The sequence below is a fragment of the Salvia hispanica genome, chromosome 3 (assembly GCF_023119035.1).
Source record: "Salvia hispanica cultivar TCC Black 2014 chromosome 3, UniMelb_Shisp_WGS_1.0, whole genome shotgun sequence".
NCBI classification, from domain to species: Eukaryota; Viridiplantae; Streptophyta; class Magnoliopsida; order Lamiales; family Lamiaceae; genus Salvia; species Salvia hispanica.
This window is the reverse complement of record NC_062967.1, coordinates 248432-276373: the sequence shown is the minus strand read 5'-3', so window position 1 is coordinate 276373 and position 27942 is coordinate 248432. Positions and strand designations below refer to the sequence as shown.

Here is a 27942-nt window from a genome sequence, read left to right as displayed (position 1 = left end):
AACACACCCAACATTCATTTCTAAAACTCCGTGCCGAAAAGTTCCGCCTCAACTGTGAAGAAACGAAGGGAGTAGCTTTTAGTATATAAGAAAATAGGTTCTTATTTTGTTAATAATGCTATAGATAATCTAACAAGTGAGATATTCCCTTTTAAATTGAATATAAATTGTGATTTGCATAATTACACAGTGAAACAATAAATCTTGAGAAAAAAAAACAAATACTCCATAAATTGGAGAAATAAAATAAACCCAACTTCCGATTCCAACTAATCACTGTGATCCCTTCCCCTCCGCCCGGTCTGGACCGGTTCGCTGATTCTGCAGCCGATGAAGTGTAAATCGGTGGCCTGTATATGGTCGGGCTCGCCGCCGGTTCATCAAGTAACCGCCGTCGCCGCACTCCACGACCCGCCGACTCTCTACACCGGCGGATCAGATGGCTCCATCATCTGGTGGAACCTCAATTCCCCCCTTGCAAAGCCGGTACTTGAAGCTCAATTTTTCAATTCAATTTTTGTTGAATGCGTGGTGTCATTGGCTTAATCTGTCGCGTTTTACATGGATTATAGTCGAGCTAGCTTTTGTTTGATCTTAATGAGAAGACGTGGATTAGTGAGCTCCTTGTTTAGAGATGTGTAGTTGAAACTTGAATGGAGGTGAATAGAGGGATATTTCTGTGTTGCCACTTCTGGTTATTATGAATGATGTCTGCAAGATGATGAATTTCAGGTCTTAAAGGTGAAACTAGGGATTCTTTATACATATATCATTGTAACTTGTATACGTTTTTAATTCAAATATGTGAGTTTGAAATAGCTAACACTGGTGTTGCATTGCTTGGCTTATCGATACATTGAGTTAGAGTATTTTTTATTCTTAAGGTGTTGGTTTTGGAATTAGGGAAGATGTAGTGAAGATTTGTCATTTTTCTGCCTTTACCAGCTATAATGAACCTGCACGTTCATGTTCAGTAGTAGTAACAGTCTCTTTCCTTCTGTATTGAGATCATGAATCCACTTGTTCTTTAGTGTTTACCCCTCTATAGTTCAGTTGCAAACCTGCTACTAAAGCATGCAGACTTAGATTTTAGAAAGTAAGGCATGATTGTCAACTACACCAGCTGGCACCTCAAGTTTCTTATCTTAAAAACAGAAAGTTAATGGTCTGTAGAGTAAGGCTGGCACATACTAGTATATCAGGTTTGAACTAGTGTGATTATGTTCCATGCCACATTCTGAAGGATCATGAAAAATGCATTATCCAATAAGGGAAATGTAAGGTAACACTAATAATAAATAAAGAATCTGTATCACAATTTTACTTTAACCACACCACATTCAAGCTCTTTTCTTGAGGAGATGGACTTCTCTTGCATCTATTGTAGTGGATGGTTCATTACTTTTAATCTTCTATACATCTAGACATGTAGTCTATTTCTCTTACCCACAACAGTAATATTATTTAAAACTTATATTATTCTGACCACTTGTTATTATTATAATGCACGTTTGTGGATCAGGAGATCAGACCAGTAGCGATGTTGTGTGGTCATGCCGCTCCAATAGCTGATCTAGGGATTTGTTTTCCCCTTGAGCAACATGAAAATGGAACTTTTACTAGTTCTAGTGATGAGCTGTTGCATCCTAATCCAGTTAAATGTGGTGCACTAATCAGTGCTAGTAGTGATGGTGTATTATGTGTCTGGAGCAGAGTAAATGGACACTGCAGACGGAGAAGGAAACTTCCTCCTTGGACAGGAAGCCCATTCATGATTAGGACATTGCCCAACAACAAGAGATATGTTTGTATTACCTGCACTTTTGTCAACCAAGAACATCCATCAGCTGTTTCGGATGAAGGACACGAGTCTTTGGCAGATACAGAGGTGCAAAATCCAAATCCTTTGAAATGTACAGTTGTAATCGTTGACTCGTTTACTCTTGCAGTTGTCCAAACAGTATTCCATGGGAATGTGTGTATTGGACCTTTAAAGTCCACTGCTGTAGTAATTACCTCAGAAGATATGGAGTCACAGTCGGTGATGATCATTGATGTGTTTGGTAAGGTACTGAGTTTACCAATATTGAAGGACTCTGACCTAAAGGGGCAAAATGTCCCTGTTGTGTCAAATGATTCCTCAAATTTAGAAGTGATGGACTGGGCAGATGAATCCAAAGAGAGGGAATCGCTTATGGCTTTTGCCAAATGGGGTTATGTTTTGGCCCTTGTGCATAGAACATATTGCACATTTAGGCAAGCACATAACGGAATTGTCATTGGCAAGATATCTTTCACAGTTGATCAATTGTGTTTCCAAGACAAGCTATATGTGACGGGTGGCATATTCCTAAAGGATGATACCAGTATCTCTAGTAATGATTTTGTGGAAGAATTTGTAGTTTGGAATAACACGGGGGCGGCTGTTATATACAGGATCTCGTTCTTGAATGGTATATTCAAGTATGATCTTTTATCTGTTATTCCTGCTGTATTGCATCCTTCCGACATGAGACTATGCTTTTCTTTTGTACCTTTGAGTAAGTATGTATTTCGTGTTGAGTCAAATTGCTTTCATGTCAAGATGCATAAGTTCTGGAGACCTCATGTTACTATATGGCCTTCACCTGTACAACGTGATAATTATCAGGATTCCCCATTAAAGTACGAAATGCTTGCCGAAGGTGATTTTTATGATGATTTAGCTGTGGACTTCTCTTTGTCAAAAACTGATGGCCTATATCATAATGTTATCGATGAGGGATCTATTATGAGTTATGAGATGACTACACCCGAGAATAGTGCGGCATCTCCAAATGAGAGGGATAGCATATATTCAAGTTATGTTACTCATCAACAAGGAGGGGAACTAGTGTCTTCTTCCATGGTTATATCTGAAAATTACCCAGCACCTTACGCAATTGTTTATGGGTTCTTTAGTGGTGACATTGAAATTGTTAGGTTTCGCATGTTCTTCTCAGCTTTGGAGTCACTTACCCAATATCCATCTCAGGAAGCAGATCCAAATGAACAGAAGAACCATCTCTCCGGGCACATTGGAGCAGTTCTGTGTTTAGCTTCACATCAGATGGTGAGAAGGTCTGGAGCATGTAGTTCAAACCATGTTCTTTTGTCAGGTAGTATGGATTGCACTGTTCGTGTGTGGGATCTTGAATCTGGTGATCTCATTGCAGTAATGCACCAACATGTTGCACCAGTACGACAAATAATTCTTCCTCCGACGCAAATTGAATACCCATGGAGTGATTGCTTTTTAACTGTAGGGGATGACTTAAGCGTATGCCTTGTTTCACTTCAGACTTTGAGGGTGGAGAGATTGTTTCCTGGACATGTGTACTTTCCAGCAAAAGTCTTGTGGGATGGTGTAAAAGGTTACATAGCTTGTCTTTGTCCAAATCATTCAGAAAAACCTGATGTGCATGACATTCTGTACATTTGGGATGTAAAGACAGGTGCTCGTGAGCGAGTTCTTCGTGGAGCTGCTGCACATTCAATGTTTGACCATTTCCTTAAATCCATCAATGAGATCTCTTTGTCCAGCAACTTGATGAACGGAAATACTTCAGTTTCCTCTTTAGTTTCACCGGTGATAGAGCCAACAATTTTTTCACAATCTCATTCAAAAGCTCATGGGAAGGGAATTACTCCTCAAGCATCCACAGCAAGTAAAGTTGAACAAAATGCTCCAGAAACATCAAAGATAATGAATGGAGCTAGTGCAAAATCAGGAAGGTTTCAATCAAGAATCTTTGAGAAGCACCCAGTTAAAAGCTCATCTCCTTTCCCTGGTGTATCCACTTTGTGTTTTGATCTGTCTCCTTTGATGTCACTAGGCTCTATGAATGAGTTTTTTGAGGATGGCAGTCACCTTGTTGAAAAGAAGCATGTGAAGGTTTCTGGAAGTAGGAGTCCTCAAGATGATCCTCACGGATGGGCAGATTCTTTGAAGGAAATAGGGCCACAGATGCTTAGCCCTCAACACAGGAATGTGAAGAGTAGGTCAGCTGGGGCATCTATTGTTACACCAGAACATCATGAATGGGTTCGAACACTTGAAGGATGCCTACTGCGATTCAGCCTGTCTCTTCTGCACCTTTGGGATGTTGATAAGGACCTCGATTACTTGCTAATAACTGAAATGCATCTAAAAAGACCTGATTCCTTTAATATGTCTTCTGGCATATTAGGGGATCGGGGTTCTATGACACTAACATTTCCTGGTTCTATTTCAACTCTAGAGGTACTTTAGTAAATGATGATTTTGATCACATGTCCTGACATAATATCTAAACAGCATTATATACTTTTGTTACAGCTCTGGAGATCTTCTTCTGACTACACTGCCTTGAGATCATTGACTATGGTGTCCCTAGCGCAGCATTTAATTAGCCTAAACCATTCTTGTTCTTCTGCGAGTGGGTAAGGCAGTTTATTACGATTCTTCTCTTATGTGTATGTATTTCATTAATCTTCAAGGTTTTCTAAAGGGTTTTATACTTTGTAATTTGTTTAAATATCAGCATTTCCTTTTATTAGTTAGTGATAGTCCTAACTCTTCTTCTTCTTCTTCTTCTTCTTCTTCTTCTTCTTCTTCTTGCCATAATCATCATCTAGTAGATTATCACTTGAGCACAGCCTACTATAATGCTTTCCTGCAAGTTATTGTGAGAGAGAATGGTTTTAATTTCATTGTTGATTAGGAGAGTTAAGACAAGCTAATCTTTATGGCCTTATGTTGACTAACATATCTTACCTGCAGTGCTTTAGCAGCATTTTATACACGGAAATTTGCAGAGAAGATTTCGGATATCAGACCCCCTTCACTTCAGGTAACACGTTGAATCATAAACTGTATGGGCTCAGTTGTTTGATTACTGAAAGGTTTGAGAAACATGTATATGTAAGACAAGTTGCTTTTTAACTTGGTACTATTATTTTATATGGAAAAATATAATTCTGATCGGTGTAAAATTGGAGATATGATCAGTACTAATATACTACTATAACGTTGTCACATATTGGTTTGGTCTACCAGTAAAAGATGGAGTATCATCTTCGGTCATTAACTCTTTCCTGTTTTGGTGGCATGCATGTGAAGCACCTTTCTAACCCCTAAGACTTCCCACAAGGTGTCCTTCTCCCAAACTTGTATGTTAATCCCATTCCTGAGTGCTATATTTTTCATAGTGTGCGAGATTAAAAAGATAGATATGATAAAGTAAACAGCTTCTTTCCCGGACTCCTAAAAGTTCATTTTTTGTACTACTATAGTTTAGTTTTATTTTGAAAATAATAAACCAAGATCCTTTCTGTAAAATGCATATTGCATCATGGTTGTAAATTTCTTATATGCTTAGTAAATGGTTTAATTGGATAATTTTGAATAGTACTGCATTGTTTTTTGTGAATTATAACATTCTTATGATTGCCTTTCTCTGTGCTACAGCTCTTGGTAAGCTTTTGGCAGAGTGAGTTTGAACATGTGAAAATGGCTGCTCGCTCTTTATTTCATTGCGCCGCCTCACGAGCTATTCCCCGCCCACTTTGTTGTTCGAAAGCCACTCAGTTTGTAAGTTTTGACGCATGTCCTGATAAAGCATCAGAGAAGGAGCATAGAAATACAACTGCAGTTTCTCCTATATCTGAAGTGAACATGCAATCTCATGAGGACTTTACTGAGGAAGAGTCAGAAATAACATTATGGTTGGAATCATATGAATTACAAGGTTGGATTTCATGTGTTGGAGGAACAACTCAGGATGCAATGACTTCTCAAATAATTGTTGCTGCTGCATTGGCTGTCTGGTACCCTAGCCTTGTCAAACCAAGACTTGCCAGAGTAGTGGTTCATCCTCTGGTAAAATTGGTTATGGCCATAAATGAAAAGTACAGTGCTGCGGCAGCTGAGGTTTTAGCTGAAGGTATGGAGAGTACTTGGAAGGCGTGCATTGGTTCTGAAATACCTCGCCTAATATCAGACATATTCTTTCAAGTCGAGTGTGTCAGTAGTTCATCAGCTAATGCATCATCACCAAACTATGCGGCACCTCATAAAATTCGAGAGACTTTAGTTGGAATTCTTCTCCCAAGTTTGGCAATGGCTGAAATTCCCGGATTTCTACATGTGATAGAAAGCCAAATTTGGTCCACTGCATCTGATTCACCTGTACATGTGGTGTCCCTCATGACTTTGATCAGGCTGGTCCGTGGTTCTCCAAGAAACCTAGCTCCATATCTGGACAAGGTGTGTGGAAAGCAATTTATAATTTTCACTTGTCAGATTTAAGATCTCCAGGTTTCTTCTTCCATGAGCATTGCCATTGATTTGTTGCTTTCATTAATGCAGTGTGTCAAATTTTCTTGCTAACAATGCTTGCTAGTGAGTTGAATTTATATATGGGTAATATCCAATGGCATTGTTTCAATAAAATTTTCTTGGAATAAACTTTTCTTCCTAATGTGGCTCAGAAGAGAATATAGTACAAAACCCAGGGTTTCGTAACTTATGTTTTGACGGTCATGTTATCATTCTTTCTTTTGATTAACCATTTCCCTACCACTTCCTGTTTGACCATCCACTGATTTATTTTTAGTTTATCTGAACTCTACAGTCTTTCCAGAAAAAAAAAAGTATGAGCAAATCAGAACTACTCAGAGTTAGTTTATGTTACAGGTTATAGGATTGAAAGGACAGTAATTCTACCTGTTCTAACATCTAGACAGGTTTGCAGGTGGTTGTTTTTATTATGCAGACAATGGATCCCAGCAATTCAACCATGCGGCGAAGTTGCCTCCAAAGTGCTATGATGGTGCTCAAAGAGGTTGTACGTGTCTTTCCTATGGTAGCCCTAAATGATACATCTACCCGGTTGGCAGTTGGCGATGCAATGGGTGACATTAAAAATGCTAATATTAGGGTGTATGACATGCAAAGGTACTAATTTGTCATATTCGATGAGCAAAGTTCACTACCTTGATACTAATATAATGCAAGTAAAACTCTTCCCGGTCATCTTTGAACTAGGAATAACTAACAAGGCTGCTTTCTGGTGTACCACTGTTTTCATTCATCGTTGAACTACAATGGCATTCAGTTTGAGTAGCTATGTAGGAAGTCTTTATTTGTTGTAGATAAGCATAGCCAAAGATGAAGCATTTTCCATCTCTATATGATCCACATTTACTGTCAAACCATTTCATGCCATTTGTAGGCGTAACCTGGACAGGTGAATGTCTATCAAGAGAATATCATACATGTTTTTGCTGCCTTCATATTCCTGATGAGTGTATCATGAAATTTCGATGTTTGTTCACAATGTTGATCTACTTTGATTGTAGCATGAGCAAGATAAAGGTCTTGGATGCCAGTGGACCTCCTGGACTTCCAGGTTTGCTTGGAGGTGACTCGGGATCAGCAATGACTACAGGAATATCTGCTTTAAGCTTCTCACCAGATGGAGAGGTACACTCTATGTTGGGTTGCAACACTCTATTCCATACTTCACCTTCCCATATTGAAATCTTATTTTTCTGTATAACATTTAAAATATCAATGTACCAGAGATTTTATTTTTCATTTCAGTTCCATTCAGTAATCCTTGCAATTCTTATTTATTCTTGATACCTTTCTTTTACTGATATTAAGATTATTCTCACTCCCTCCTTTTTTTCTCTAATCTTCTTGCAGGGGCTAGTTGCCTTTTCGGAGCATGGTTTGATGATTAGATGGTGGTCCCTGGGATCTGTGTGGTGGGAGAAACTCAGCCGAAATCTTGTTCCCGTCCAATGCAGCAAGCTTATATTAGTTCCCCCATGGGAGGGATTTTCACCTAACTCTTCCAGATCTAGTATAATGGCTAGTGTATTGCGTGAGAATGGAAACCCCAATTCACCGGTAATTCTTTTTATGTCATTTTTCACATCTTTCTACATAAAAAGATCCCTCTTGATACAGACTATGCTAAGCCAAATAATTATTTGAGTTCTTAAAGCTTGTATTCAAGTTGCATGGTAAATTAGTTGGTCTTCTTGATAGAGACTATGCTATTTACACACGCTTCATTTTCACATCTTTCTCCAAGAACTATTTTGAAGGACCTTTATCCAACTTGTCTTGGTTCATCTGTTTTGCAGGGAGGCAACAAAGCTCTGGCTGAAATGGACAAGTTGAAACTTCTGGTTCAGAATCTCGACCTGTCTTACAGACTTGAATGGGTTAGTGAAAGAACAGTAAAGCTTTCGCAACATTCCAATGACCTTGGCACCTTCCAGCTGTAAACACTTGCTACGGACCATTTTTCTGAGACATCTTCTCAGTGTCCTGCTCTGTAGCTTTGGATATACGGGGAGCATGGCAAAAATGTGCCTAGTTTGCTGAAAGATCTCATCAAGTAGGCTTCTCAATTTTGGTTTTCATTCTTTTGTTGTAACAAAATAGCTCTCAGATATGCACACACTCTGCACCATTTCTGAAATTTATTAAGTACTACACATTGCTGTAATAGTAAGACAACACCAATAAGCATTGTTATAGATTGGATTCTCAAAATAGCATATATACATGGAAGTGAGGAACAGTTGCATCTGATCATTGCCTTTTGGCTTTGATATGATCATATGTTTATTTCTAGAATCTAGAGAGAAACTGAAGCTGCTTGAGCAGAGGGCTCAAAGTCTCCATTAGTTTTTCGCAGGGATGGTTGTGAGTGCCTTCGTACGTCGTGACAACGATGCTGTTGTCTTTGGAGAGCCGCTGTATCTGTTTCTTGACGTCGCAGGTATGATGGGTGCAGCGGTAGTAGCTCCTTACCAACAACAGAAGTGCTCAATCAGATAATTAATTATGGATACATTTATACAAATCAACTCCAATATAGAGATTATAGGAAGGTATGCACCTAAATTTGTCAGTATGTATAATATGTTAGTCCACTATATCGGATGTATAAAATTACTGATTCCGATAATTAATTTTACTAAAATAAAGAGTGGAATTCTCGGATTTATTATAAGGGATATTGGCATATAATATCACGAAATTTTCAAAAAGTTGGGTTTTTTTCATGAACTTTAAAATTAGCAAATAATATCACGAACTTTGCCTCCGGTTTGTTTTTTCTCACGAATGAAAAAATTCATGTTATTTTAATAGATTGAAGAACAATTTTGGAGGGGTGTGCTTCAAGAAAAACTATCTTTAAAGATTGCAAAACTTGAAGCTCTCAAAATTGTTGTCGAGAAATTACGAAAACAAATCTGTATCATAATATTATTTGTGAGAATTTTTCATTCGTTGGAAAAAACAAACCTTGGGTAAAGTTTGTGATATTATTTGCTAATTTTAAAGTTCGTGGGAAAAACCCAACTTTTTGAAAGTTTCGTGATATTAGATGTCAATATCCCTAATAATAATAATAATAATAATAATAATGAAAAAAATTAGCTTCATTAGCAGTCATATTTACTTTGCTTTCGCAATTAGACAAGTTTAATTAATAGGGTAAAAGCAATTGTAAATTGAATCTAATTTTATTCAGCTGCAAAGTCTCTTTTTTTTCATTTCGAAGTAATAGCAAAAATATTAGATGCCAAAATTTAAACGAAAGCAAATTAAATACAGGTTCTGATAAGAAAATATAGATTTTATTTACACAATTATTAGATGCCAAAAATTAAAAGCAAGCGTGCATGATTTTATATTTTTTTCGATTTGATATTTATTACTGTGTATCTTTGTTAAAGTTTAAATAATTGTATGTGTATCTTAGTCTCGTTATATTGTTTCATCTACTTTTCATGCATGTTAGTTTAATTACAACTAGAACATGAAGCACCCTAATATATACACACAATTAAACATCATTTATTAAAAAAAAAATACCTTGGATGAACGCTATTCTTGACAGATTTCTGCCCATATTTTCTCCATTTATAGCCATCATCAAGAATGTCTTCTTCACTTCTTGTATGAAACGCCACTCTCTGAGGAATATATTTCTTCTTCTTTCCAAATTTCGTTTTACTTGATCTCCTGCTGTTTTGTTCTACATGACTAGACGCAGTCGAGCCACCTGACCAAAGGCTAGCCAAATCCATCTGATCAGCTGGTGATGCAAAATTAGGGTTTTGCATGGATTGTTCTAGAACATTCGCAGTCAAACCGCTCGAAGGCAACGGGCTGAAGAAATAAGGGAAGTTTTCGCCTTCCATGCAAACTAAATTTTCTTAATATTGAAGCTAGATTAATGGATCCCACATTAGATTTATAGAGGGAGAAGTTAATCTTGAATTTGAGTATGGGGGAGAGGCCTTGTTTGGCTTGTATATACTACATAAGAAAGCCAACCACAATTCACCTAACTAAAATATGATCTGTTCAACCTCCTCAAAGTAGACGTGCTCAAATGGATATAATGTTTTTAGGTGTCAAAGCAAGAAAAGGGTTTACAAGTAATTAATGTAAGAATATTTAGGGTCAAAAAAGGGTGTTACACAAAGTACAGAGAGGGTTTAATTAGAGTGACTACCCTAGAGTTAAGATCAAGATTCATATATACTAGTAGTATTTATATTTTGTTGTTAGGGTCGTTTGGAAATCGATGGATCAAAACTTCTTAGAGGCATAACTATATGCAAGACTTAGTCAATGGTACACACACACACACACATTTTGATTAATTAATTTTCATAATTGAACTCATGCATTTCAATTAGCATTTCTAACAACCTTAAAACGATCATGCAACATATGTTTGTACTTTGTAGTATAAACACCTTCTGCCTACGCCATGTATATATAGTGTATGTATATACGAACTTAAATTTTTGTAACAAAAAAAATAGTAGTAGTAGTAGTATACTATTTTTTACTGCCTATTTCAGTATAAGGAAATCCTTAATTAGTTTATGTAAATTTAATTTGGATTTAGATCAATGATTCTTGATCTTTGAAATTTAATTTTCTAATAAATAATGATTTGCTTATCATCTGTCATGTTTTAAGAATTTTATTTTTTACCTGGTTGTGATTATGATCTAGCTATGGGTCATAATTTACCCACTTAATTCTGATGTGGGTTGTTTAACTAAAACTTAACATTTCATGTGGTTTGATGACTTGTAAGGGTTGAGTCAACGCATGTACTTCATTATTGTATTGACCATTAGACTTCCCTTTCCTATATATACAAGGATCATTTTTAATTAGAATAGAAACTAAAATAAAAACTAGTTTTAGAATAGAAATTAAGAATCATCTTGTGCCCTTAGATATATATTATGAAAATCGGGCGTTATTCTTCAATTAAAAACTTAAAATAGCCGTATTTTAGGTATTGATAATTCACGAAAATTATTGAATTATTAAAATTACTAGTACTAATTAATGATATACATATATAGATAGAGATAACAATTTGAAAAAATGGTGAATATTAAACAAACTGAGCCCTATTCACTAATAGAACAATTGGGCTTGCTACTGGGCTCATATTTCTTTTGGTAACTATGTATTTCTAGCGGCCATAAAATAACAATATAACAATATAAACTATGAATTTGTAGCATAATTAGAATTAAATTGTGGTCTTCGATCTCAAACAAGAGGACTCTATATATATGTGTGTGTAAGAGTAGTTAAAAGAAGAAGGATGGTGCAAAAAAAGGTTCATCTTGGACTTGTATTACAACTCAACAATAACAAGAAGAAAATGAATATAGAAACCAACAACACAAAAGTAGGAGACTGATATCAAGAAGTAAATGAATAACAATACTATGATTGATGAATAGAAAATGTTCCGAGAGATAACTAAGTTAACAATAAAAGACAATTAGTTTGTGATCATAATAGTGATGCATGTCCTATGATGACTTCCCAACATGAACATCAACAAAAGAAGATGTCTTCATTATATTCATTAGACCACTGACCCTGCACCTTCAACACATACCGGACCACTGCTGCGAAGCACCTCGCAAAGGACTGCAACATAGTTAAATTGGCAAATGATGTATCTGGCTTCTTCTTGGATGCAAACCCAGAAGGAAGAGAGACGTCAGTTTGTTCTTTACCAATTTAAATACTAGTAGTACACCACTTTTATACCAGCCTACAAGAATTTTGACATTCAAGGCCCAGACTGAAACCAATGGGCCAACTCCAATTACTTCTCCTTATAACTATATACTACAATCAAATTCATGTTTTTAGTAAGAAAAATGTAAGGAAGACTTTGGTGGTTTCTAGTATTTACTGTTTTAAAATTTCGAATTCATTTCAAATTATATTTTTTTCGTTAGTGTATCCTCTTATCATATGTACATATATGATAATTGATAACGACAAAGGGAAATTCTAAGCTTATGGAAAATAAAACTAAAAGGAAAATAAGCAAAAATGAAAATCCTAATTTGTACAAGGAAAAACAAATACTAATATTTTTCCATCTACTAACTAGGAAATAAATAAAATCCAAAATATAACTTTCTTAGCCACCAAGTCATATATTCTATAACTCTCCATTCGCGATCACTACAACCGTGAGTCTATGAACTTACATTTGTCAAACAAATTATATAAATATATGGTAAGGGCTTTAGTTTTATAAATATATAATATTATATAATATAAATAATAAATTTTATACTATTATAAGCATGGTATACCCTATCATATTAGGGAGATGATCCAAACAAGAATGCATCTAAATCCAGAAATCTCTAGGATTAGTTGATCTAACGGTCAATAATTAAGCAAAAACACCAAAGTCATTATTAATCAGTTTTAGGTCATTTTATAAAATCTGGGTGTGATGTCATTTTTTAGATCACTTTTGATCATCCTTTATTAAAATGACCTAAACATACACTAACAGTGAGCTAAAAATGTCCTGCGTATGTTTTTGATCTGCGTTTTTTACCTATGCAAAACTAAATCTTAATACAAAAACGCATACCAAAATTATACGTAGGACATTTTTAGGTAATTATTAGTGTATGTTTAGGTCATTTTACCGAAAGTAATCTAAAAATGACATCACACCCAAATTTTACAAAATGACCTAAAACTGATTAATAATGATCTTCCGTATTTTTGCTTAATTATTGACCATTGATCACCTAATTCTAGGGCCAAGATTCGGGTTGCATTTCTAGATTTAGATGCATTCTTATTTGGATCATCGCCCTAAAATTGTATGTGCATATGCATATTTCTAATAATATAAATATAATATTTGATCCCTCGGATACATACCTCCATTCAATTGCAGAATTCGTAGCATAATCATAAGTAAAACAACACGAAGATAACAATGTTTGTTTTGTATACCAGCAAAGGGATAGAGAATGTTGACACCATACATGTAATCAAGAAGAAAAGAGGTCGGTCTACCTTCAAAACCAAAACCAACATATGTGTATCATACCCCAGCCTCTCCAGCAGCCACCTCAGCCTCCCCAGCAGGTGGTGATGAATGAATTCCAACTGATATGACATATTGAACTATATAACTAAAGCAATATATAATGACAATCACATAAGTCGAACATATATTTCTTATGCTTGATGAATTCTTTAAAGTTAATCTCATTGGCAAGGGCATTAAGAAATGGTCTTGCAAAGACTTTAGAGAGATGGAGGGTGAAGATGTCGATAGTTGTGTTGGAATCACCGCGTCGACAACTGGGACCTCAGGAGGTGGAGTAGAGCCACCAGAAGACTCACCCAACTCAAAATGAAACTGAAATGGTGGGTCCTCCCCCAAATCAGTTCCAACGCCCAAATCCGAAGTCCATATTCCAGACCCAGGAATGGTGTCTGGGTCTGGGTCCGAATGAACATGAACCTCCAACGAGGATGAGAGGCATGGAGGCAGGTCTTAGACCGCGACAATGGTGAGAGGGATGGATAAGGGTCTGGGAAGGAATGAGAATCCATAACCTGAATCAAGCAAAGTAGATTAAGACAGAGAAACAAAAGAGAGAAAATCCCATAATTATAAGAACAAAAAAAAAAAGCATAAAAACTGTCCTAAACCCTAAACAACCTTTCCATCGCAAAATAAACTAAAAAAGCTATTCTTAGGGGTGGAGAATTATACCGGAAAAAAATACCGAAAATACCGATTTTTCGGTATATCGTATTTTTTTGATACGGTACCGGTATTAGATTTCATATATCGCGGTATATCGTCGTATACCGAATTTTCGATATACCGGTATATATCGTCATACCGAATCGTCGATGTATACCGACATTTCGATATACCATGGTATACCGGTATACCGATTGATTATTATATATATAAACATACTATACATATATATTTATGTTATATTTGTACTAAAATTTAAAAATAGAATTCTCTACTACACGAAAATAAAAAATAGAATTGTTTTTTAGAATATTTTGGGTATAATAGATTTTTTCCGGTATGACAGGTATAACGGTAGGTCGTCCACAGTTGGGTATACCGCAAAAGTAAGGTATACCGAAATGCAGTACAATATACCGAAAACACAGTATAGTAACGGTATCAAAAACTACATTAAGTTAGTTATTAGCATTATAAATAGGAGTTATTGTAATCATTTGAGAAATCATTCAAGAATATCAATATTATCGTTCGTGATCTTCTCCAAAGTGACACCATTGTTCGTGATCTTCTCTCAACGATGAATTGGACGAGGAGTGTGACTCATTCCCGACATCACTGAATCAAATGGATGTTTTGAAATTGAGATACGACAGGATAAGGAATATTGCTTCGAAGGTGCAGACTATTATGGGAGAGCTGGCAATGCATGGGGAGAGGTTCTGCAATCTGCTGAGCTGGAGGGATCGGAGGGCAACTGCACTGTTTCTCATCTTTTACTTGGTTGCCACTGTTGTGCTCTACATAACTCCCCTCTGGATTTTGATGATTATAATGGGGTTCTACTTGATGAGGTACCCTAGGTTGCACGCTAGGCTTTCTTGGAAAATCCCATAATTATAAGAACAAAAAAAAGCATAAAAACTATCATAAACCCTAAACAACCTTTCCATCGCAAAATAAACTAAAAAAGCTATTCTTAGGGGTGGAGAATTATACCGGAAAAAAATACCGAAAATACCGATTTTTTGGTATATCGTATTTTTTTGATACGGTACCGGTATTAGATTTCATATATCGCGGTATATCGTCGTATACCGAATTTTTGATATACCGGTATATATCGTCATGCCGAATCGTCGATGTATGCCGACATTTCGATATACCATGGTATACCGGTATACCGATTGATTATTATATATATAAACATACTATACATATATATTTATGTTATATTTGTACTAAAATTTAAAAATAGAATTCTCTACTACACGAAAATAAAAAATAGAATTGTTTTTTAGAATATTTTGGGTATAATAGATTTTTTCCGGTATAACAGGTATAACAGTAGGTCGTCCACAGTTGGGTATACCGCAAAAGTAAGGTATACCGAAATGCAGTACAATATACCGAAAACACAGTATAGTAACGGTATCAAAAACTACCTTACCGAATTTTTGGTATAACAAAAAATTCGGTACGGTAACGGTATGATGTTTTGTCATACCATAATTTTCGGTGCAGTATTCGGTATGGCACTCACGGTACGGGTATACCGTACTGAACCACCCCTAACTATTCTAGTCGAAAATCATGCTTGTGTTCGCCACAAACAGCAAATAAAGACACACATAAAAAAATCATTATTGGAAGTACAGTCGAGAGCAAAACACCGATCCACAAGATATCTAACCATAAACAAAGGGTAATCAAGAGAGGACTAAGAAAAGCATCCTCCAAGCAAAACAAGGAAACCAAAAACTAAACAAACATTAATCGAAGCCACAAAGCAAAAACCGACCAGGGAGTAGGGTGAGCTACATTGCACCTTTATGTTTACTGAGTTGCTTCTGTGATTATGCTCCGTCCATCTTCTAGTTTTAAGTAAGTCCGCACAGCAACTAGCCACACAGATCGAACCATAGCTATGTCGTTGCCTGACGGGAATCCACCCGCGCACAACAACTAGTTAAGCCTTCACCATCTTGAACCAAAGTTGCGCCGCTGCCCGACGGAAGATGTTCCACGCACAGCACCAGATCTGGTTGCCGAGTCCCGCCTATCCGCCGGACAACCCTACTTCCGCAGCCCGACATCACACCGCCAATAGCCCGCCAAAGCTGATGTTTTCGACTCACTTCATTGTGTCGTAGTTCCCACCTTGAGGACAAGGTGGATTTCAACCGTGGGAGAGTTGATACGAGCATTAGCATTATTTAGTTAGTTAAATTAGGGATTTGCGTATCCTTTCCACATCTTTGTTTAGGTGTCCATTAAGTTAGTTATTAGCATTATAAATAGGAGTTATTGTAATCATTTGAGAAATCATTCAAGAATATCAATATTATTGTTCGTGATCTTCTCCAAAGTGAGACCATTGTTGTGCTTGACGGGTGAGTCGGGCACTCGCCCGCGACAGATATTTATCGATCGCCGATCTGCGAACGCCGATCAATCCTATCAGTTGATTCCTAAAAAATCTCGGATAAATAGAGGCAAATTTTGTGCATTTTTCATAATGATGAATTTCAGTGACTAAAGATCGGATCAGTCACATTTGTCGACAAACACGTATAAGTACGTGGCTTTTATAAGAACTGCGGCGGCTTTTGTTGCCCAAAACAACCGTTCATACTTGCACTTTCCTATGCTCTTTTGTCAAAAATTATGGAAATAAATGAAATCATCATTGGTTTCTTAATTACATCTTCAAAGTCGTGGGGGTTGTTAAATCATGTGTCACATATTTCAATACGATTTGGCCAAATATTACGGCGTCTCTTGAACACTATTAATTTCTTCGTTTTATCGAAACAATCGAGTAATTTCGCAATTTTTTTTTTTAATTTAAGCATGTATATATTCATATGCAGATTAAATAATAAAAAAATTAATTTGGACATTCTAACTCGCCAATTTTTGACTTGAGCGACTATATTTCTTACATCGGAAAAAAGGAACAACTCCTAAAGCCAGCTACAAGGCCTTGCAGAAAATGGCTGAGCGAACTCATCGAATTCCTCCAGCCCCGAAAAGAAATCCTCGCTGAAAACAAAATCCGAGACGACGAATTCGTTTGGGTCGGGTTTGGGCATCTCCTCCACTTTGATCACCGGCTTAACATCCCTTTCCGACGTTTGGTGGTGAGATTTGTGGGCTTGCTTTGGGGAGGGGAACTTCTGCCTGACCGTGCCGGCTAAGGAGTTGCGGCGCGTGGGCTGGCTGTGGCTGTGCTCCGCCGTGTAGGTGATTATGAACATCCCCGCCTCCGTGCAGCTTTGCTCCACTTGTTTCCTTGCCAAACACCCCTTTGAGCTGCTGCATCTGTAATAGCTCCTGTTCCCGCGATTTCGATTCTCGTTAATTAGGGTTATAAGGGAATAAAACGACACCAAGATTTAACGTGGAAAAACCCTTCTTATTAGGGTTATAAATAAGCAATAAAACTACTATTTTTTCTTTTCTTTTTTTTTTTCTTTAATGAGAAAGTGATGAGAGATGAACTACCTTGGATATGGCGATCCCTTGATAGGTTTTTGGCCGTATTTACGCCAAGCCCACATGTCAGAGGAAAGCCCCTCAGCTGAAACCTTCACCACAACTCTCTTATGCTGATTCTTCCTGAAAATTCAAACCAATAAATCAATACTACTTCTCCCTCCGTCCCAATAAATATGAAACGTTCGCCACAGGATCTTATGTAACGTTGTTTTGTGAGTTAAAGGAGAGATAGTAAAGTAAGAGAGTGAGAAAAGTAGAGATAAAGGGACAACCCAAAAAGGAAAACGTTTCATTTCTAGTGGGACAGAAATCACAAAGTTATGATCCATCCCTAGTTTCGAAAAATCGTAAAAAATTTGAGTGAATTGACGGACCTTTTCTTGTACTTGGGCGTGTAGGTGGTGACGGAGGATTGATCGGATTGGTCGGGGGACGCCTTATCCTCGGCCGCGTTTAGTTCTTGGGCGGTTTGATCGGAATGAGTGGTGGCTGCGGGGTAAAAAGGTTTGTAAAGCTCTTCAAGCTCGTCGCCGTCGAAGATGTCGGGAAAAGTGGCGCGGAGATCTTGGTCGGAAGCCAGGGATTGGAAGAATGAATCGGGGCCGTCCATTTCCATCTTCCCAAACTCGCCGCTCGATCCTCGGACTATTGCCTGCAAACTCCAGTCCTCCATCACTTCGGACATAACTCAATATCTAATTTGACTTTCTTGAATTTTGATTCGAGAAAATGAAATTATTTTAAGTGGTGAAAGAGTTGGGATGCCTTTATATAGTGAATTATTGGAGGAGGCCAAGTTGAGGGATTTCTATTATTTTATTTTATTAGGATTTTTAGATTGGGTTGACTTTTGGTGATTGTCAAAGGGACGACACGGTTTCACCGCACACTGCCGGTTTTGATTGAGTTCTCATTGGTGACTAGGATTTGATGAGCTGGAATAAAAGAAAAAGATAAAGGAAAGTTGGACTAAAAGTTGTAGATTATGGAAAGGTCATAGTCTTTTTACGACTGTGATATTAACCTTTTTGCTTCTGTCATCAACACGTTAGTATTACATATTGCATCTTATTAGTATTTCTTTACTTTTATTTCATTATTTATGCCATAATATGAAGAATCTGATTTGTTACAATTTTAGATATCACAGGACATGTATCATCTATGAAATTAATATGCTAGCGACAAGTATTACTACTATTATGTGCGTCCAATAAGTACATGATAATTTTTGGGTTAGGTTCATAAAGAACTTGGATGACTCAATAATATTTACTCCCTCCGTCTCCGATTAGGAGTCACACTTTGACCGAGCACGGGTTTTAAGAAATGTAAAGAAAAGTTGGTTGAAAAAGTTAGTGGAATGTGAGACCCATTTTTTTATATTGATTTATAATAAAATGTGAGTGATTGAGTTAGTGGAATGTGGGACCTACTTACTATTTATGGTAAAAATGAAGTGTGACTCTTAATTGGGGACGGACTGAAATGGAAAAGTGTGACTCTTAATCGGGGACGGGGGGAGTATCACATATTTTCATTTTTATTTGTTCCACAAAATTTGTCACATTTTACTTTTTGCATTTTTTTTGTAATGGCTTCACATTCCACTAGCTATTCCCACTCACATTTTATTGTAAAACTAATATTTGAAAATAGGATCCGCATTTCACTAATTTTTTCAACTCATTTTTCATTACATATTTTATAACTCGTACCCGATCAAAATATGACAAAAGTTAAGGGATGGAGGAAGTATTATTTTTTTTAGAGTAAAAATTAGATGGTCATTTTTTTACTTTTTCATTCGACACCTTCATTCCATTTCTCGCCTTTACCGCTATGGACTCCACTCTCACGCCATCGTCTAGTTAGCAATATTATCAATTTTTATCGTTATTTAATTTGTGATAAAGTTCCACAACTGGTCCTTAATATTACTGTGGGTATTCAATTTAAAGGTATTAATTAATTGACTCAATTAACTAACAGATACGTGTATTTTTAGGCATGCCATTAATTAAACTGCATGCATTATTCGAGTCTTGTAGTAGTTTAATTAATTTGCCCTATTTTGGAGGAAATATTTTGTCTTTGCTATTTAATGCAGATTTTGATATTTGGTGCACAACATTTAAAGTAACGTAGTGCTATCTACATTTGTCTAATATAATAAATATAATAAATAATTCAGAATGCCTAACGTGAAAAAGGCTATACATGCGGGATGACTATATTAAACATGAAATTAATATTTTCAAGATTTCACATAAATCAAAGTATATAAAAAAAAACTGATTAATTATTCTCATATTGATTCACTAGTGCCGTATACTTATGTTAACTTTTATGCGCTTATTTATGTTATTCTTTTTTTAGTTAATGGATTGATGATTTAAATGTCGAAAATATTTTATCCTTGAAGACATTCTAAATTTGACCCACTCGGGTTCTTTTCTCAGCATTAATTTATAATTTCAGTTTTCAGTTTCAGTTTTATTATTAGTTTAGTTGGTCAAAGAATAAACTAATTTAACTAGTCAATTGTCTTATTTTGTAAGCAATATAATTAATATTAATATATTATTAATAGATAACCCACACGGTCACATGCCGTATATTGGATGACCCATCAATTATTCACGTTAAAATAATAGTAATAACACGATCTCAGTACGCAAACTGTCAAGCATTATGATGCACAAAATGCCAAGAAACTTGTGTATTAAATTACAAATGTCTCATACGTATAATTTTATAATACTAGTAGCAATCATGATTTTTAACCATATATTAATATATATGGTTAAAACAAAATCTTCATGTGTACTATATTTTTTCTTTTGTTATTTCTAAATATCATGATCTGGTCCCTTAAAGCGCAAATTAAAAAAAAAACATGTAAATATAAAGAAATTTCATATATGAAGAAAATAAAAATTTTGTATAAATCACAAATCAAATTACACCGAATCATATTAATATTTTATTTGATTTGGTTTTGATCACAAATGAGATGTTCCATACATGCAATAATATTTTTTTATTGGGTGCGAGCGTAATATATACTGCATATCGACAACTGTTTCTTTCTCGTCGTAGTTGCAACTAGCAAGCCATAGATAGATAAATCCATTTTAGTAGTGAGGGTATAGCTATAGGAGGTTTAATTTCAACGCATGATCTTCAAAGGGTGTGTGACTTGGGATTTTAGGACCCTTGAAAAATTATGCAACTTGCGCATTAACGTGTGCTTTAGGGATAGTAGGAGAATGGACTTTTTAATTTGGGACCATGTCTATTTCCCATGCCTAATTATTCACATACTTATTATTCTTTCTATTTGGCTTATTCTACCCCCACCAATAAATATCTCACATAAGATTTTTCTATAAATATTTTATTTTATATTCCTAATTATGTAGGGGTGGCAAAACAGATATTGGATATTGGATATACGCAAACCTGATATACTCAGATATTGAATATCTGATATTGTATTCACAAGTATCGAGTACGAAATCATGTAATGGAGTTACTATGTGTCGGGTATTGGGTATTACTTTTTTTTTCGGCTCGAGTACCCGTTTGCCACCCCTAAATTATTATGTAACCTTTAAATGGCAATAATGTAGGAATAGGTTACACTATATTTATATTAAACATATCGCAAGTATTATGCAGAACTGGCTATCTATGATAGTAATTGATTATTTAATTTATGTATTATTCCTAATTAACCCCACCAATATATATAACTATATATATTGTAGGACGGGAATAGACTTGAGGACTTTAAGATCGTTTAGATATGTTCTTTTATAACATTTTTCCTATGTCATAATTAATGAATTTTATTCTAACTAAAGTTATGTTATTTTATTTGTAGCTGAACTTACGTGCAAAATATAGGCTCGAGTCTGTTCAGGTAAATTTGAGTAGTAAGTTTAAAGCCGATGTTAACATATTAAGAAAAAAATATACTATATAGTTAATTGCATTTAAATACATCAAAATTGATATTATGCGTGAATTTAAAATTTTTGACGACGTGTGAGAGAAATCAGGACAAAAATGAAAATTCATTAGCTGTTGTCATTCAAAATTTTAAAATTCATGTGCAATATCATGATCATGTCAAAATTCATATATTTAGCGGCATTGTTTTTGACTTTTTGTCCATGTCGATATGGTCTAGACTTCGAAAATAAGTGAGTTAATTGGTCCATATATAAATCGAAGTTAGGACCGAAAATTTATAGCTTCGGAATTGATTGGCCTTTCTGGGTGGACCAGTTTGGCCGGATTCCGTTTTCATGTTGGCCTGGCTAGACTCGATAGCCTTCAATTGTTTGGCCATGAATCAAGACTCGCGATAACGTTCTCATAATAAATTGCTAGCTAGCTCGTAATGTCTTTAGTTGTACTTGAGACACATGCAATAATATGCAGTTTATATTCTTATGAAGCCTAGCTAGTTCTCAAGAAAAAAAAAATTCACAAATTCAAAAACTAACTGTAAAACAAATAATCTCATTATTAATAAGTGGTCCAGAAAAAAAAATAGTACAATGACATTTTTGTCCTTTAAACGATCTTCGATGGCCAAATTCCATCAAACAGAACACCATGGTGTAGCGATGACTTTGAATCATCGGCCTATTTTGCAAGTCTCGTGTGAGTTTAGCTATCATCAGACTATTCATAACTTTTTCAGCGTCGTCGACGATCAACAACCATGGATGGATGAGATTATCACAACATATATACTGTGGAGTAGTAAATAATAGCATAAAATTTGCAATATAATGAAAATTAAACATATTACAAACATTTTAGTCATATATTATAGTATCATAATAATTCCCATTTATGCATATGAAAGAGATATGTATAGTATAGAATAGGGGGAGCATGCAAGAAGCTATAGTAGGAATGTGATTGGCATTGCGCGTGTGGAATGTGTTACACCAAATCTCATTGTCACGTCGGTGTTCAATATTCAAATATTTACGCTGCTCCAATTATTTGTGCTAACACAAACACTCTCATGCGCGCATCCTCACGGTTTGCGTGGGTCCCACCCGACCCGACCCGACCCACTACTTCTTCACATATCTATCAAATCTCAATCCACAATTTGAATTTTGGTGGCATTTAGAGACTTGGTCTTATCATAAATTGCCATAACCGTGCCGTTGTAACTTGGTATTGCTACAGTAATTAGACCTTTACTATTGATTAATGAATAGTTAGTAAATAAATCTACAATTGAATTATTCAAAGATAACATCTGTGTTAACTTTTTACTACTAGTAGTATTTAGTTAACTATTATGAGTAATTAATTGCATTTATAAAATATTCTTGTCAGTTGCTACAACAAATATCTAAATGCAAACAGATTTTTGCTTAATTTTTCAACTGGGCTGAACTGTTAATGAATAAAATAAGCCCATAAATATATTATCCCAAAGCCTGATTATATAAATATCACTAATTCAAAAACTCAACATAGCCCCCTAAAATATAAACGTCATTCTATTGAATATAAATTGGGCATTCCTCCCACAAAAAAATTGTTTTACAAAATTATAACAGTAGATAAGTCATCAATCATGTAAGCTCACTGTTCAAATAAATAACTCTAAAAACTTTCTTTGCACGATGCCTATCTTCTTCTATTAACTCTGGACTCATGGCCGCATGATTAATTAAACCTGCGAGATTATATGCGTCCACTGCCCTTACCGATAAATGCTGCTATCAAGTTATTTTCACGAGCAAAACTTTGTTCCTCTTCACCAAAAACCTATCACTGTTTTCAAGCTGCAACAGAAATGAGTAAGTGATTCTTGCTCGATAGGGACTAAAAGATAACCACGAATCTAAGTACAGCATTGTAATGGAGATATAATGATATACCTTCTGCAATAAAAAGGCAAGAGCCTCTTCTTTTGATAAGTTGGAAAATGTAGAAGGTGAATGTTCATCAACAAGTACTTTGAGCTGCTTCAGCTTCATTGATTCGCCAGGTGTCTGAAGCAAGAAGCAAGAAGCAATTTAGCTGAGTAGATGCAGACCAAGTAAAAAAGACGCTTCGCGGTACAAGGGATGATACCTGTTCGAGAAGTTGCCTACACAGTTTCTTCAGTTTTGACCTTTGTGCAGGATCTGTGTCCACCTCCAAATTTTCGTGTTTCCTTTTCACTCCACTATGTGAATCAGTGGAACCTTCCCCATCGCTATCACCGAAAGTAGTCTTTTTCCCTTCGAAGTAGCAGCCTGCGATTTTCTTTTTACGATCCTTGATACCAAGCCCTTGTTTTCCAGAGGTCTTTGAGCCCTGAAAATGCAGGCCCAGATAATTAATTCCTAACATTTAGAAAACTTGTAAAGTCAATTATCAAATACTAATGACTTCCTTAAAAAAGTCATAAACATAAATCTAACTTCGAAGTCCTCATGAAACCAGTATGATGTGATAGATGCAAGGGTGTCATAAGTAACTATAGATTTGAGTTTCAGATTTCTGAAAAGACACCTATTTTCTAGGGTACAAATTCCCTCATTAATTCAATACTGAATATGAAAATGGAGATGGACTAATGGGCCATGTTCAGTCCCTATACTTTTACACAATAAGACAAGATAACATTAATTGACTGAACAGGGGTAAGCAGTTTAAACACTAGAACCGTGAAGTTCAGATATTACAGAAATATCAGATACAAACATAAGAGCATACCTGAGCTAAGTTGTAAAGATTTTCTTGATCTTCCTCATTGAACATGGTCCTCTCGAGGGACTTCTTTCTGCGAGATTCGGCACCAAGCATACCTCCAACAACAAACCCAAGTTTGTAGCCCCACCAATCTGATGGAACATCCTGAGCTCTTCCTGCAATGTGATACATAAGAGATCATAGGTATGAGGTCTGGGAACTTATTAGTATGTCTATACAGGATGAGATAGGCACTAAATATAACTCCTCACCAAACAACAGCAAAAAATATTGACAGCTTGTCACTCTCTTACTAATGACATTTCTTCTTGACTTCATTATTTAGTTAATAAACAGTAATAAGGAAATTCCAAATTCAAAAACTACAAGCAGTACAAGTTTTATCTGTTAACTTGTATATTTTCTAGAAATAACTTGTAATATCATATGCAAGATTGCAAGTTTAATTAATTTCTCTCAGACTTCCAGCTTAAGATGAGTTAAATAGAACAATAGAAGAGAATCGGGCTATGCAACCGATATACTTCATCAATCTACAATGCAAGTTTGATTTACAATATTTCCTCTTCAGAGTAAAGAAAATATGCACTTAGTCAAAGCCAGTTCAAAAAAGTTAATGATGTTTCCGGGGTTCTATAGCAGCATGATAATAAAAGAAATATCCCGAAGAAGCACAATGATGTTTCATTCAAACAAACCCATCCGAGACACTACTTTATAGCCATAGAATCAAAACTTACCTTCTTCATCCGGAACACTGGTTTCAATTGGCTTCTCATCCTCGGATACTTCTGGAGCATTGCAGTTCTCTGAAGCCTTAGTCTTATTCACCTAAGGCAATAATTTCAATTAATATGATAGTGGGAAAGGCTAAAGCTGTACAAGAAAAATCATGAGAGCACAGATTATGGCAATCAGAACCCATTAGAGATGGGACCCATTATCCACTTACAATATTTCAATTACATTTCTTTTCTATCTCTCTCTTACTTAACAAATTGTACATTAAAACCCATGCCCAACCAATAGTGCATACTCTTGTGGGACGGAGGGAGTATATTCATGTCGTCTTCTAGTTTATCAGTTTCCTTTTAAAAGCCATATATCAACAAGCAACTTGCATCTTGTTTCTAGCCATCCCAAACAGCAGAATTCATTAACTCATGACATCACCCGAGAACTTACATACCAATCTAAGCTCTTTGATTCAGCTCAAATAAAGCTGTGGTAATCACTAGTAGCTAGTAAGACCCTAAAATTTCAGCACATATCACTAAATTTCTTTTTTCACTATTACAACCTCCAACAATAGGAACAGGGCATAATTCCAGGAACTAAGACATGAATAAGGAAATGAAATGCTCATCTAAGTTCCAACTATAAAATTGATGCAGCAATACACTCCAGACATACTCTTTATAGAATCACAGAAACCGGAAAGCTGTGTCCAAACTATACTTACAAGAATCCCTTCAAGATCCTGAGAAGAATATGCACGTACAGTCTTTCCCTTCTCTCGTTTTTTATACCTGGATATTGATATAAGAAGTCATACACGGCTGAATCAATATGATACTATGTTTCAGGTATATAGGAAACAAAATCAGCATTTTTCATGAGCCTACCTTCCTTGGGGTCGAGTAGCCTTGGCAACTGCCTCTTTTTTGTCCTTAGAAGGGCTGGGTTGTTCAGCATCTGTCTCATCATCTATGAAATACAGAAGATCACATGTCATGTAACTAGCATTATCATACAAACCCAAAAACCAGGTCAAATTTCATTTCTATGTACCTTCATCCTTGGTTTTTACAACTGCTTGCTGCCAAAGTATATATACAATGAAGAGATTTTTAATTAAAAATGATGATATAAGAAGAGTTCATAGAATAAATAAAATAAAGCAGACAAGAGGCAGAACATACCACTTTCAGTTTCTTGAGGATACTGTCAAACTGAGTGGTATCAAAAGCCCATGCATTTGGTATCTCTGTTCCAATACCTGTATGCAACAAATCAAAATCATACACATCAGAAGATCACATCAAAAAGACAACCTAAAATATATGAGAGAGTGCAAAAAGGCAACCTAAAGTATCCTGCTTGTTCTTCACCCTTACATATCCTTTGATGCCTTGCTTTTCCTTTCCAAGCCCTTCACCTTCCTCCCATCCCTGAACAGTCATTACATTAAGCAATGAACATTCAAGAACACTTTTAACCAAAATTGATCAATGTAGCCACAAAGTTCTCATCTTTGCACAAAAATGATTGCCTATAGCTCAGAATTGCATCTAAACATGATGAATTTTACAATCGGAGAAAATTGGAGCTGTAATGCAGCCTATGAAAGCCAATTTCGGTATGGTTCAACAGCTTCAACTTGAATTCAACCCAATCATATAAAGTAATTAAAAAAAATGAGCTACGAAAGCACATATCTGATCAATGTAGCCACAAAGTTCTCATCTTTTAACCAAAATTGATCAATGTAGCCACAAAGTTCTCATCTTTGCACAAAAATGATTGCCTATAGCTCAGAATTGCATCTAAACATGATGAATTTTACAATGGGAGAAAATTGGAGCTGTAATGCAGCCTATGAAAGCCAATTTCGGTATGGTTCAACAGCTTCAACTTGAATTCAACCCAATCACATAAAGTAATAGAAAAAATGAGCTACGAAAGCACATATCTGAGCTGCGGAACTACAAAATTGAGAGTCGATATTTGTAATTTGGGGGAAAATTGATAAATAAGTAAATGAAACGGGATTATTATTACCATTTGCTTCATGAGGCGGAAGGCGGCAGAGCTCCGATCGACTCCGACGTAACGGAGAGGAACTTCCGGCGTCGCCATATTAACGGTCACGTCCTTCACTCTCTCCCTCGTGATGTAGTTTGGAGAGAGGAGGCAGAGACGGTTTTCTGAAGCAACGGAAAACCACTTAAAAACCTAGAACAGAGAGGCTACTGTTTTACGGTTAGGATCTAAACGTTTACACTGGATCGACGGCTGAGAATAAAACTGTAATTTATTATATTCATTTTTATTAACATCCAATATTTGGATTAAATTTTTCAAATTCCCAAATATAATGTCAATAAAAATAATTGGAGATCAAGTGTTTGATGTGTTTGTGATACTAATTTCTTAAAATATTTCTAATAATTTAAGAATCACGTGTAAATGAGCACTTACCGACTTCAATCGAAGGTTAAACTTATCTGACTTATGATGTTGTTCTTGAGATACTATTAAGTAATTGGGTATATTTGATATATGCAATACTCCCATCATCCATAAATAGAAGTCTTATTTTTTCATTTTAATCTATCCACAGATAAAAAAGAATTTTTATTTATTTTTATTATAAATAGTAATAGAGTTTTATATTCATTCCACTCACATTTCAATTAAAATTAATATATACTATATTTCACCCACTTAATGACACTCCTAATAGATAGACATAAATGAGTACTCCCTTCGTCTCCCATTAGAAGTCACACTTTGACTGGGCACGAGTTTTAAAAAATGTAGAGAAAAGTTGGTTGAAAAAGTTAATGGAATGTGGGAT

General features: G+C 35.7%; 4 protein-coding genes across 7 annotated transcripts; 1 reads left to right on the top strand and 3 right to left on the bottom strand.

Moving 5' to 3' along the window:
* The first annotated feature begins 241 nt into the window (after positions 1 to 241).
* On the top strand, positions 242 to 8606 carry LOC125213887 (WD repeat-containing protein 7). 3 transcript variants are annotated; one of them, XM_048114669.1, is made up of 9 exons: positions 242 to 486; positions 1523 to 4261; positions 4337 to 4440; positions 4781 to 4850; positions 5468 to 6265; positions 6753 to 6955; positions 7360 to 7483; positions 7709 to 7915; positions 8155 to 8606. In XM_048114669.1, exons 1-9 carry the CDS (start codon positions 331 to 333, stop codon positions 8296 to 8298), a joined length of 4545 nt encoding a protein of 1514 aa, XP_047970626.1. In that variant the 5' UTR covers positions 242 to 330; the 3' UTR covers positions 8299 to 8606. The 3 variants fall into 3 exon arrangements, 2 of the variants coding, with proteins under 2 accessions (XP_047970626.1, XP_047970627.1); XM_048114670.1 differs by having other exon boundaries at positions 292 to 486; positions 1531 to 4261; XR_007175037.1 differs by lacking the exons at positions 7709 to 7915; positions 8155 to 8606 and having other exon boundaries at positions 6745 to 6955.
* A 36-nt stretch (positions 8607 to 8642) lies between these two features.
* Positions 8643 to 10283, bottom strand: LOC125213888 (probable WRKY transcription factor 43). 2 transcript variants are annotated; one of them, XM_048114671.1, is made up of 2 exons: positions 9902 to 10283; positions 8643 to 8825 (listed from the first exon to the last, which is right to left on the bottom strand). In XM_048114671.1, exons 1-2 carry the CDS (start codon positions 10228 to 10230, stop codon positions 8648 to 8650), a joined length of 507 nt encoding a protein of 168 aa, XP_047970628.1. In that variant the 5' UTR covers positions 10231 to 10283; the 3' UTR covers positions 8643 to 8647. The 2 variants fall into 2 exon arrangements, with proteins under 2 accessions (XP_047970628.1, XP_047970630.1); XM_048114673.1 differs by having other exon boundaries at positions 8643 to 8822.
* Positions 10284 to 16996: 6713 nt separating this feature from the next.
* On the bottom strand, positions 16997 to 18356 carry LOC125212513 (WRKY transcription factor 22-like). Its single transcript, XM_048112709.1, has 3 exons — positions 17993 to 18356; positions 17625 to 17738; positions 16997 to 17453 (listed from the first exon to the last, which is right to left on the bottom strand). Exons 1-3 carry the CDS (start codon positions 18301 to 18303, stop codon positions 17084 to 17086), a joined length of 795 nt encoding a protein of 264 aa, XP_047968666.1. The 5' UTR covers positions 18304 to 18356; the 3' UTR covers positions 16997 to 17083.
* Positions 18357 to 23140: 4784 nt separating this feature from the next.
* On the bottom strand, positions 23141 to 27300 carry LOC125211725 (G-patch domain-containing protein 1-like). Its single transcript, XM_048111632.1, has 11 exons — positions 27144 to 27300; positions 26449 to 26533; positions 26285 to 26361; positions 26154 to 26181; positions 25988 to 26069; positions 25825 to 25891; positions 25103 to 25193; positions 24366 to 24517; positions 23739 to 23963; positions 23543 to 23656; positions 23141 to 23446 (listed from the first exon to the last, which is right to left on the bottom strand). The coding sequence occupies exons 1-11, from the start codon at positions 27219 to 27221 to the stop codon at positions 23384 to 23386; spliced, it is 1062 nt and encodes a 353-aa protein (XP_047967589.1). The 5' UTR covers positions 27222 to 27300; the 3' UTR covers positions 23141 to 23383.
* Positions 27301 to 27942: the final 642 nt, after the last annotated feature.